Source organism: Cyprinus carpio, chromosome A13 (genome assembly GCF_018340385.1).
Source record: "Cyprinus carpio isolate SPL01 chromosome A13, ASM1834038v1, whole genome shotgun sequence".
Classification (NCBI taxonomy): domain Eukaryota; kingdom Metazoa; phylum Chordata; class Actinopteri; order Cypriniformes; family Cyprinidae; genus Cyprinus; species Cyprinus carpio.
In genome coordinates this window covers 28,681,025-28,693,828 of record NC_056584.1, presented here as the reverse complement: position 1 = coordinate 28,693,828, position 12,804 = coordinate 28,681,025, and the positions used below count along the sequence as shown (strand labels likewise).

The 12,804-nt window shown below is 41.9% G+C and overlaps 1 protein-coding gene across 1 annotated transcript; it reads right to left on the bottom strand.

The window, feature by feature from the left end:
- Positions 1–77: 77 nt before the first annotated feature.
- On the bottom strand, positions 78–7,422 carry LOC109101067 (lysocardiolipin acyltransferase 1). Its single transcript, XM_042769584.1, has 6 exons — positions 7,209–7,422; positions 4,806–4,979; positions 3,575–3,773; positions 3,299–3,445; positions 1,649–1,765; positions 78–1,401 (listed from the first exon to the last, which is right to left on the bottom strand). Exons 2-6 carry the CDS (start codon positions 4,968–4,970, stop codon positions 920–922), a joined length of 1,110 nt encoding a protein of 369 aa, XP_042625518.1. The 5' UTR covers positions 4,971–4,979; positions 7,209–7,422; the 3' UTR covers positions 78–919.
- Between the last annotated feature and the right edge of the window lie 5,382 nt (positions 7,423–12,804).

Sequence of the window (12,804 nt, the reverse complement as noted above, 5' to 3'; positions counted from 1 at the left end):
TGATTCAGAGACGCACATTAAACACGTCTGAGCCCTTCATGTGAACGTGCAGACACACTGAACCGGACAAAAGCTTATAAAGGAACACAGAAGATCCATTTATTGGCGTATTGATTATTGATCTGCTCAGCAGTGGTTAGTTACAGTGACTGAATATACCTGAGTGATAGTGACATGTGTATGAGGAGAAACACGCGTGTGAATACAGACACAGATCTCATCACAGTGAGCCGGTCTTCACCACCGACACAAAACCAGTTCAAACCGCCCCGCAGGAGCAGCAGCCGCTCACATCTCCACACTAACAGACACGGCCCAGCGACGAGTGACACCATGAGAGGGCACAGGTCACGAGGTCCAGTCAGGTGTTATATTGGTCACTCAGCCCTGATTTATATGAGGATTGTCTGAGAACGTCACGTGTTGATTGCAGCTGAAGAAACGGTCGGTTCTCCCGCAGCAGCTGGACGTTCTGCTTCATCGCTGTGTTTCTGTCACACTAACAGAGCCATGCACGAGAAAACACCACGCGCTCCTGATGAGCCTCGATACGCTGGGGATTTTCCTTTATGACATTATTTTTCAAAGCTAATATGCTATGGCTGTGTTCCGTAACTACAGAACATAAATACACCAAAGAAACCAAATAAAATATAATTCTTTAAAATATGGCTGTAACTGGTTTGGATTTGAGCCAGTAAAACAATCGAGAAACACAAAGACCTGAAAGAGCAGGAGGAGGAAAGATGCGAGGTACGACATTCATGTTTGCACAGTGATGAATGCTGAGCAGCACGAGCCGCTGTGTGTGTAACGCCGTCCGGTCCGGTGTGTGGCTCCTGCGGCGGCGCTTCATCCTGTCCTCCAGCGGGAGGCGCTGTGACCAGGTTCACATACACAAGCGCTTCTAACACGTCTCTCACTCCTCCTTCACCTTCCAGCGGCGGTGACACGCCAGCTCCATCAGCTCCACGCCGCCCGTCACCCGCTGCTGCCCCAGGAAGAAGATCACCATCAGCAGGAAGTAGAGTCTGAGGGGGGTCCAGAGCCACAGGCCGGCGCAGCAGAGCGAGATGAAGGCGCTCCAGTACAGCAGCGAGGCGGCTTTGATCAGCGTCACTCTCAGCTCGCTCTTGCAGGGCGGCACGCGGGCCTCGGGCTCGTCGAAGCGGCGCGGCTCGGAGCGATAGAAGTCCCGCAGACGCTGCTCTTTCTCTCGCCAGCGCTCCTGACACCACCGCTGCAGCCGCTCCTCGCTCGAGGGCAGACACGCTGCAGAGAAACGCCGCACGTGGAAGTGGATCTCGCGCGGGAACAGACCCAGAAGCAGGTGCCGCTCCGTCTGAGGGATGTTCTGAGGATACGCCACCGTTATATCGTGCACAGCGTCCAGGTTATCACCTGCCCACACAAATAACAATCAGTCACAGCCAAAATCAGTCCATGAGCTGCACTGTCAGGACTCAAAACCTAAAAACACTCATGCATTTGACACACACTGCATTCAAGGTTCACACTTTATCAGTTCATGCACTCCCTGGGAATCGAACCCATGACCCCGGTGCTCTTCTGTTTGAGTTTAGGTTGAGCTCGTTTCAGATCCTCTGAACTAATGATGAAGAACACGCGAGCGCTGGTGACCTCTGACCTTTCCGCAGCGTGTCCACGATGAAGGTGAAGCCGGTGGTGCGAGGATGAAGAACGTACTCGTACTTTTGAAGACCGTTTTTCTCGGCGAACTCGTCACTCCTGGTGCGCGTGTTTTCCTGAGAGGAGTCGTCGAAGAAAAAATATGATGTGGATTTTTTAGGTTTTTAATGTGTTTTCTTTTAAGAGAGTGTGTGACACATATAAATCTTATTGTTTTTTTCGCGAGAGCGTCCCGGCCGAAGCCAGCGCTCTCTCACATCTCAGAGACACAGAGACTGGGGTCAGACTAATCAGCCGAGGTCACGGTCAGTCCTTCAGCTTCAGACTCTGACCCGAGCTCTATCTGTGTTTGGCTCCTTCCAGCAGCGCTCGATGTGTTCCAGGTGGAGGAGCGGAGCAGGTCAGTGTCTAAAACCAGCATCTCCTCACCCTACTGTCAGACAAACTTCACATTCCCTCAGCAGTCCATGTACACAGTGTTGAAGCACAAGAACAAACATCACTGGTTCGGTTTACCAGACTTCATGAGCTCGATGTGTGTGTGTTGATCTGCTTAGGAGTAATAATGGAACAACTGCTTTAAAATCTGATTATTTATTATATTATTTTATTCTCATGGGTTTAAATAAAAGGTTTTTGTTATAAGAGATAACAAAAACAACTTTGTGCATCAAACCCACTTGTTTTTCAAGTCGTTGAATTTGCGACGGATTAATGTAACATTTTGTCCGTCAAAAACGTTCACAATACACAAACTGTAACGTATGTAACACATAACGCACGAGAATAAATTTGTTCTTTGACAAAAATTGGCAGGTATTTTTATATAAATGTAGATCACGATCTTCCTCGCTGTTAAAAAAAATTTCAAAGTTTGATAAAATGTTGTTTCATTTTCCAATAAAAGATGATGATTTTTTACATGATTCGTTACATTAATGAGCCCTTAGCTACGGAAGAGGATTAAAATTTCTTTTTTATTTTTCATGTTTTTTTTCTCATAATTTAATGATTTAATTCTCAACATATTTATTCTTGCATTATAATGACTTTAATCTTGAGATGGTTTGATTTTTTGTAACCCTAATCCTCTTCTGTACTTATCTTATGTGTGAATGAATTAAATCTATTGATTATTTCCATGTTTTTAATGTAAGAGTGGGTTTGGTCACTTCTGACTGGGATGTGCAAGTCCTTCATGTCTTGTAGCTGTATAAAACCGTCTCTGTTTTGCTGCTTGTTGATGCAAACCGTATATTATTTCAGTTTATTATCATAATTACACACACGTGTTTGTTGCACAAATATTTCTCCCACTTACTGCACTATTATTATTATTCTAGTCCTTTACAAGTGACTAATGAATCAGAAATCTTTACTCATGCAGGTTCACTGAGTGATCGTATCTCACAGAAGGCTTAGATTAAACCGCTGGATTCATACGGATCACCTTCATGACGTCTTTATGTACTTCGCTTGAATATGTTGATTATGTAGACTTTCAAAGATTGGACAAAATAAGAAATGTGTGTTCCGGATGAAAGTCTGCGAGCGAGTAATTGATGGACTGACACGTTCAGCTGATGCTAGTTCTGGTTAGCAGCCGTGTATCTGTGGTTGATCAGAAATCGAGGCTGGAGTCTCTCACCGGTGAGGTCGGTGCCCTCGGGGAACAGCAGCAGCTGCAGCGGCTCCTTGATGTGACAGAAGTACTGCAGCATGTTGGCCATGTGACTGCGGTCTTCCTCCCAGCGCCGCCGGATGAAGATGAAGCAGGCCACCTGCATGGCCCAGCCTGCACACACACACACACACACACACACGCACACACACAAGCATGCACACACACGCACACACACACAAACACACAGAGACCGTCACGCTCATCTCCAGCACAGCAGACGCTCTTCAGACTGAGACTCACCGAAGCCGGGCACAGCCTTCAGCGCCGCTTTGAGGCAGATCTTCTCCAGACGCAGGAAGCTGTAGCGCAGCAGACAGCACCACAGGAACATCCAGTCCAGACGCGTGCGGTGGTTCATGATGATGACGCTGCGCTCGCCCGGAACGAAGCCGTCGCCCGTGATCACCACCTTCACCCCGAACACCAGCTCCAGCAGCGCCTGCACACACGCACACACACACACACACACACGCACACACACACACGCACACACACGCTCATGACCAGAGCCACGGACAGCTGACAGTGATGTTAAATTACTGAAATATTCATCTGAGGAGGACTTGTTCAGAATCTGCTACCATGCTGAGAAACAAGTAAAAAATAAAAAGTTAATTAATAAGTGACTAAACTATATAAATGCATATACAAAAAAAGAGAATGTTTTATGCTTTTTGTCTTTTTTTTTTTTTTTTTTTTTGTTAAAACATCTAAAACTAAGTCAGGCCTCACTTCACTGAAAATCTTTTCATAAGAATCAGCCTAAAAAAGAGTTACAGTCCATCAAATATCAGTGTTACTTTACAGATACAATTATAGTTTTTATTAATTTTTCCAAATATAATAATAATAATATTTTATTATTTTGATATTTATTTTTATTAATAATAATTACTTGAATTTTTTTTTATTTTTTTTATATCATTTAAAAATAAGTTTAATTTTAATGAAAGTTTTAGAAATTTTGTTGCATGCTTGTCATTTTAATCAGGATTTTTTTAAGGTTTAGTTTGTTATTTTAGTACATCAAGTTAAACTAAATGAAAAATGAGAAATATTGTCTTGGCAGCTAGCAGAATTTTAGTTTTGTTTTTTCAGTTAAAGTTAATTTTATTTTAACTTTTAAGTAACTAAAGTTATTTACGGTTTTAGTTTACCATAGTTTTAGTTTTTAGTTAACTATAAATGACTTTAGCTGAAAAACAACTCTGTTATTGTCTTCTTGCATCAACTAACTATTTTCCTGTTTGACTGTAAATGTTTTATATTTTATATCATATTTTGTGTTTTGGTTTTTTGTCTATTTTGTATATTTGTATATTATTCTTTCTACTATCTGTGTCCTGTCTTGTCACTAAATCTAATCCTCGTTCGTGTAAACACAGCTAGCTGCTTTGACACATTCAGGACTGTAGAAACTCTGTAAAATAAAGCTGGCTGTAGTTGATAGGTTTTAGTTTAGGTAACGCACCACCGGGAGGGTGAGCCAGGTGGCCACGATGCGGTCGGTGACCCAGCGGTACCAGGCGGGCGAGAGCAGCATGAGCGGCAGAACCGGACCCAGCATGAAGACGCTGCCGAAGAAGCTGCTCAGGAACAGAGTGAGGAGGAAACACAGGCCCCTGACGGACAGCATCGTCCCGTCCTGAAACACACACAGCACAGAACAACCGCTGAAACATTCACATCATCTGTTCTTCTGAGTGTCTGCACAGCAGGAGTCTGAGAGAGCATCATATCGTCTCTAGAGAGCCGCCGGTGAGATGAAGATGAAGATCAGTCCACCATCAGCTTCTTCTCCAGCAGTGCAGCGCATGTTTTCATTTCCTCGTAACAGTGGAAAAATGTGACACGTGAGAGTGAAGAGCGCTGACACTGACAAAACACACGACTACGTGCAGCTTCAGCACGCACACACACACACACACACACCCTATACGCTAGCCTTAAAGAGACAGTTCATCCTCACATCATCATTCTCTCATCAGCTGAACACAAAAGAAGATATTCTGAAGTGTCCAAACAGTGACAGCAGCCACTGACTTCCACAGTATGGAAAAAATACTACAGAAGTCAATGAGGACCAGCAGGACCAGTGAAGTGTCCCTTTTAACTTTAACCAGCTTCCTCCGGCGGTTTACAGCTGAGGTCCTCACACTTCATCCCGTTATAGTTCATCTCACAGCTGTAGAATATAACTCTGGCGCTCCAGATCCCTGTCCTGCAGGATTAAACACAGCTAGCCACAATCCTGACACCTCCGCCAGCTTCTTCAGGTTTGTCTGATCACGGTTGGAGCTGAAGGTTCAGAGTTGAGGACCCTTACTATATACTATACTACATACTTAACCAGGTTTCCTGTTCTAATCTGATCAAGGCAGCTATTAGGCAGGAATATATTAATATATCATAAACAACAATGTCATGTGAAGCTGCTTTTGAACCGTGTGTGTTGTGTAAAGTGTAATACACATCTGACACGAGTGTTGTGTTCAGGATTTCTGAGCGAAAAACACACATCTTTCTACAAATACAAACAGAAGAAGAGCTTCATTCCAGCTGATTGTTGATGGGACTAGTTAAGGACTAGTTTCTGCCAAAACAGTTAAACTGACTGTGAGAGCCATCCGCACACATGAACCACAGCCGTTAATGAGCTCTCCGTCTCTGTGATTAACGACTGGACTGATGAGGTACAAATGTGTGCCTTTTAAAGATCACCATCGCAGGGACAGCTTTTGTACCTTTTTATGAGAGAATGTACTGACAAGCATTTATAAAAAACTGAAATATACTTTAATGTCATTTCTATCGATCAGATACGTCGTGTATTTAAATATGTTTACATTTATTTATAAAGACGAAGTTGCAATTTTAAATTAAAAATACTAACTTTAAATGTAATACTGAATAATTAAAACACTTAAAACTATAAAGAATAATTAAAAGTATTCTAAATATTTAACCCCAAATAAAGTGTGCTTCTTTAAAGCATGACAAAATATTTTAAAAACCATTAAAATGCACTTTAAAGCAAACCTTTTCATTTGACATTATTACAAAGTGCACTTATTAAAAGTGTGTTAAGAAACGTAGTCATGAAAGTTTCATTAATATTATATGACTTGCAAGAAAAGTTTTTAAAAAAAATATGTATTTATAAGATACACTACAAGTGCACATTAAATACAATTCTATAACTCTCAATCAGTGTTGTCTGCAGCATCTTCATTACCAGCGACAGATGAAATATGACAGAAATATGACAGAAATATGACAGAATCACGTGCTCCGTGACAACCCTGTGTGAACGACAGATGGAGCAGCACTGGACGAAACAGCAGCAGATACGAGTTATGACGGGTTATGAAGAGCTATGAAGAGTTATGACAGGTTATGAAGAGTTATGTTGTGTTGTGTTGGGTTATGAAGAGTTATGAAGAGTTATGACGGGTTATGAAGCGTTATGACGGGTTATGACGGGTTATGAAGAGTTATGAAGAGTTATGACGGGTTATGAAGAGTTATGACAGGTTATGACGGGTTATGAAGAGTTATGAAGAGTTATGACAGGTTATGACGGGTTATGAGGCGGGTTGTCGGGTTATGACGGGTTATGAAGCGTTATGACGGGTTATGACGGGTTATGAAGAGTTATGAAGAGTTATGACAGGTTATGACGGGTTATGAAGCGTTATGACAGGTTATGACGGGTTATGACGGGTTATGAAGCGTTATGACGGGTTATGACGCTGCACACTTGTTGGTGAATGAATGAATCGTGTGTGAGAGCGTCAGTAATCCAGCAGTCAGTAATCACCGATCACTAGCGCAGATCAGCTCCAGTGCTCAGTGTGTGCCGTTATTCACTCACTTCAGCGCTTTTCGTTCGCCCGAGAGACTGTAAACATCCGCCGCGACGGCATCCAAACACCTCCAGTCGAATCAAACCGCCACAGCTAGAGCCACATCCGGTCAGGTCGAGCGCTAGCACAGAAAACGCGACGCAAACTCGCTGTTTACAGTGGAATCCATGATTATCCTGCCTTACGTTTGCACGACCTCTGAACTTCCGCCTCCGACGACTACACGCTCACCTGACCAATGACAGAGCACTTCCGAACGGCTAAGCCCCGCCCCGTTAGGCGCTGGCAGTATATAAACATCTCGCCGTGAGTTAGTTAGGCGCTCAGTCCTAGTTCACTAGTAAACACGATTAAAAGGTAGTTATCATGTAGATCTGTGTATTTTATAATTATTGCCAAGTTAATAGAGAATAGAGATGTTATTCTTCCCATATCTATTGATGAATTCAGAACCACATACCACTGCTTTAACAGCAAATGTGGCAAAAATAGTAAGAATATTACTGAATCTATCTATCTATCTATCTATCTATCTATCTATCTATCTATCTATCTATCTATCTATCTATCTCTCTCTCTCTCTCTCTGTGTCTCTCTCTCTCTTTTTTTTTCTCTCTCTCTCTCTCTTGTGTCTCTCTCTCTCTCTCTCTCTCTATCTAAAGACAGGTGTATTTTGAATGGTTGTGTGTAGTTCCTCGTCCAGCAGGGGGATCTGAACGTTCACTGCAGAAGATCCCAGCCAAACTTTGACAGAAGATCTGTGGTTTTGATCTTTAACCACTGATTGTCGTGTATTTGCTCTATTCTTCCACTTTTTTTCTCAAACAATAAAAAGGTTAGATTAGGGAAAGATGCTGGAATGAACAAGTGATTTCTAGTGTAGAGTCTGATGGGGTGACATCATGAGAGTGTTGTTTGTGAAGCGCTGTGTGTTACCGCACACATAATCTATAGTTAGAACGCTTGTGTAACATCACTGCTCACTGCACTCCATGTACGGGCAATGGAAGAAATGGACAGCTTAACAAATAAAGCCTTTTAATAGAGGCCAGTCCTCGCATCACATTATCTCAGAGCCAGAGGACATTTATGAGTGTGTGTGTGTGTGTGTGTGTGTGTGTGTGTGTGTGTGTGTGTGAGAGAGAGAGAGAGAGAGTCAGTGTTTCCATGATCCGGCGCTGTGGCATGTGTTTTATCTGAGGGTCGGTGTAGTTTATCACTGAACGACTGAGGGGTCAAATCTAGATTTTTCAATGTCTGGAAATGGCGATGTAAATTTTTCATTCATGTAAATGAACAGGATTTTCCTCAGTCAACTCTGAGCCAAATGATTTGGGTTTTGTGACTGTGTTGTCAGAATCACAATATAATACATCATAGTAAGTCTAGAAGTTACCATGTTCAGTCACTGAAGAAGCTTTGAGTCTGAGCTCAATATTCAGTTCAAATGTAAATTTATTTGTGTAGCTTTTTTCACAATGCACAGTTTCAAAGCAGATTTACAGAAATGCGTGTGTCTACTTTACAAAGCAGAAGTGAATGTGTCCCAGTAATGTTCATTTCACACATGAACAGTTCAAGATCATATAATCATACAGTCAGCTAACATGAATTAAAGTCAGGCAGAAGCTCAATAAAGCGATTATTACAGGTGTGATCATAATGATTACAATATAGAGACATTGTGGCAGCTGTGCATGTGGATTCAAGTTGGGGTAATTTTGGTTTTATTGTAGTTTTTTGGAGGGTTTTTGAGGAGTTTGGGGGAAATGTTGTTAAATGTTTTTTGGTCTTTGTTATCCAAGGTACTACTAAAAGTCCAGAGTTTTGTGACATTAAAGAGCGTGATGGATTGTAGGGCATAAGAAGATCAGTTAAATGGTAAAACCTGGTAAGGACTCTAGCCGCTGTGTTTTGGACTATCTGTAGCTTGTTTATTGAAGACGCAGGACAAGCACCTAGCAGTGCATTACAATAGTCCAGTCTAGAGGTCATGAATGCAATTTCTGCAGCTTAGCAATGTTTCTGAGGTGGAAGAAGGCTGTTTTTGTAACATATATGAAATATGATTTTTGAAAGATAATTTGCTGTCTAATATAACACCCAGGTCTTTAAGTGCAGATGATGATGTAACAGTACATCCTTCTAGTTGCAAACTGTATTCTAAGAGATTCTTTGGGTCCAATAAGTAATACCCCAGTCTTGTCTGAATTTAATAGAAAAAAATTACTGGTCATCCATTGTTTTATATCTTTAACACATTCTGTCACCTTGGCTAGTTTAGGAATTTCATCTGGTTTGGTTTAGCATAGCAGTGGAAACTAATTCCATGTTTTCTAATAATGTTGCCAAGTGGCAGCATGTATATTGAAAATAATAGAGGTCTTAACACGGATCCTTGTGGCACCCCATTATTTAATGATGTAAGCTTGTATTTTTTATTAATTAGACAAAATGGTAACGGTCTGCTAAGTCTGATCTAAACCACCGTCGCCTGTCCCTGAATACCAGTGTAATTTTGTAGTCGGCCTAAGAGTACGTCAGGATCTATAGTGTTGAACGCAGCACCAAGATCCAGTAAAATTGAGCACATCCTTTGTCAGAAGCTAGAAGTAAATCATGTGTAATTTTAACAAGTGCAGTTTCTGTGCTATGATGAGGCCTGAAACCTGACTGAAAGCAGGAAGGAGCACAATTGAGCAGACACAACTTTTTCTAATATTTCAGACCTAAACAGAAGATGTGAAATGGGTCTGTAATTGTCAATTCATTTGGATCAAGTTTCCTAATGAGAGACTTATTAACTGCCATCGTAAATGGTTTTGGAACATGACCTAGAGATAGAGATGAATTAATAATATTGAGAAGAGGATCCTCTGCTACAGGAAACAGCTCTTTCAATAGTTTAGTGGGAGTGGGGTCTAGTAAGCATGTTGTTGGTTTAGATGTGATGATTCATTTATTTAGTTATTGTCCTATAGTTGTAAATATGAAAGTTTCTTGTGTATTTCTCGTGTGTTTCTCGTGTATTTCTCGTGTGTTTCTCATGTGTTTCTCTTGTATTTCTCTTGAGCTTCTCGTGTGTTTCTCTTGTGTTTCTTGTGTGCTATTCGTGTGGTAATCGTGTGGTTTTCTAGCACTGAAGTGTCTAAATCGTGGTTCTGCTGTCTTGTGTGTCACACAGACTCTTGCTGCTGTGCTTTATGCTCAGACTAAAGAAAGAGGAAAAATAATCTGCCATTTTCTCAGTGTTCATCTGGGAATAGAAACTTTCCTTTACGCATACTGAACACACACACACACACACACACACACAGTAATGGATGTGTATGTGTACAGTAAGAGCTCTGATACACTGTGAAAGTGTGTGTTACATAATAATCAAATGAACAGAGAGACATTAACTTTCAGCTGTGTTGTGTGTGTGTGTGTGTATGTGTGTGTGTGAAGGTTTGACTAAACCTGTGAGGTCCAAGTGTCCTCACTAATATAGTTAACCGTATTGAACATTGACTGGTGAGCCGGTCCTCACTAGCTTTAAAACCAGTGCTTGTATTTGAATCTAGTGTTTTGCACAGGTTTCTGTGAGGGTTTATTTAGGGTCAGAGGTCATTAAGAGGTTAAGACAGAAAATATAATTAACCTGACATTAAAACAATGCATGTGTATGAGATGAGCTCACTAACGTGTGAGTGTGAGTGTGTTCAGACACGCCGACAGACGAGCATCAGTGCCAGATTGTTTCCACTGGAAAGAATTTCAAGAATGAGACGGAACAGATATCAGTGACCCGGACAACCATTTAAAACACACACACACACACACACACACACACACACGCTGATGGTGATCTTCTCAGAAGTGCAGGAATCCGTGGAGTCTCCGGTGGGATTCGTCGACAGGTGTGGAATCTCATGTTTGGATAATGATAGCCGGTCCGCTAAAGTAAAAGCAGTTCACTTGATATAAACGACACCTGTCCTGACCCCTGACCCTGTGACCTCACCGCTGGTGACCCATGACATTCTGCCCACTGTATTAATAATGTCAGTGATGGCGGCTCGTTTCAAGGAAGTGGAAAATCACAGGTCCTTCATTGTCCTGTTTCCAGTTAGAGACCCAGCAACTCATTGTGTATCTTACACATCTGCAGGTCCACACAATAACAGTGTGCTCACATCACACAGATCTGGCATTAAGTGTCAGTACTGCACTGCTCACACAGAAGTCACTTTCAAACTGAGTGATCAACAAAAAAATCTGCGAAAGGAAATCTTTCACACAAAATTCCAGAATGTTTCACTTTAAAACGCCTCGCTCGGCCCGTTGAGAGTCACGTACTGAACCCAGTATAAACCAGGTGACACTCATGTCCTATTCAGAATCATGTTTCAATATGAAAAACTTTCAATGGCCATATCAGAACAAATCTGACCGAAGGCCTGATTACTGAAACATTCATTGGCATCGTTTGCACGAATTCACTCAGCACACACTTTTATCCAAAGCCACACACTATTCACAGGAGATATACCACAGAACCAGCAGTGCTGTCAGAACACAGTGTGAACGCCAGATGAGCACACGATCTAGAGCTGAAGAGACTGACGCAGGAAGAACAGAGGAGTTAAACGAGAGTCATTATAGAAACAGCCTTCATTTTGTGATCTTCAGCTCTCAGAAGTGAAACGGAGTCTGTCCGTGAACGAGTACGAGACGCAGAGCTTTTGACTGAACAATGACCAACATAACTCATCTGTGCTGCATAAGGGCTGTGTCCCCTTTTGCCTAAAATTTAGGAAAACTTTAACACCCATAATGCACTGGGCTCAATCTGACTGTCCACGAGCAGGGATGCAAAACCATGGCAGCTCCTTCTGTACAGAAGCCCTAGCTCCGTCTGAAGTTCTGCTGCACATTAACAGACAGCTAACATTCAAATATTACTGCGATGGTAACAATACAAAGCTGGTTGAAAATTCAATAATTGATAAATAATAATTTAAACTAAACACAAGGCTCAAAGCAGCATTTCTGTTCTGTGGAGAGGAAGTGTGCTAGTTTCGAGGTGAGCCTATAGAGACAGGAAGGCAACGTGTGGTTAGCAAAACTAAATACAGTATACATGCACATTCACAACACACACACACACACACACACACACATACATCGATCCTCTGCAGGAAGTCACCATATGTTTAAAGTCTTTGTGTTGAGTGGCGAGTCGCATCGAGAGAGAAACAAGCCAGGATAAAAACACACGGCCTGTTTCACACACACAGATGTAAACAAACACTTAGAAAAACAGAGTATTCACAGCTTTTGCACACACACACAGACACACATTCACAGCAACACTGTACAGACCTCTATTGTTTTTATGACTGCATTGCTACACTTTTTTTTATACGGTGTTTACAAATAAGGATGGCCCCAAAAGGAGGTTTTCTCAGGTTTAACTCATTTCTGGGTTCAAATTTGTCTGCAAAATATGTTTAAGTACGCACACACACACACACACACACACACACACACTCTCTGGGTGTGTATTTCCTCAAGCTTTTCCTTCAGTTTATAACACACAGAGTCTGAAGAGAGTCTCGG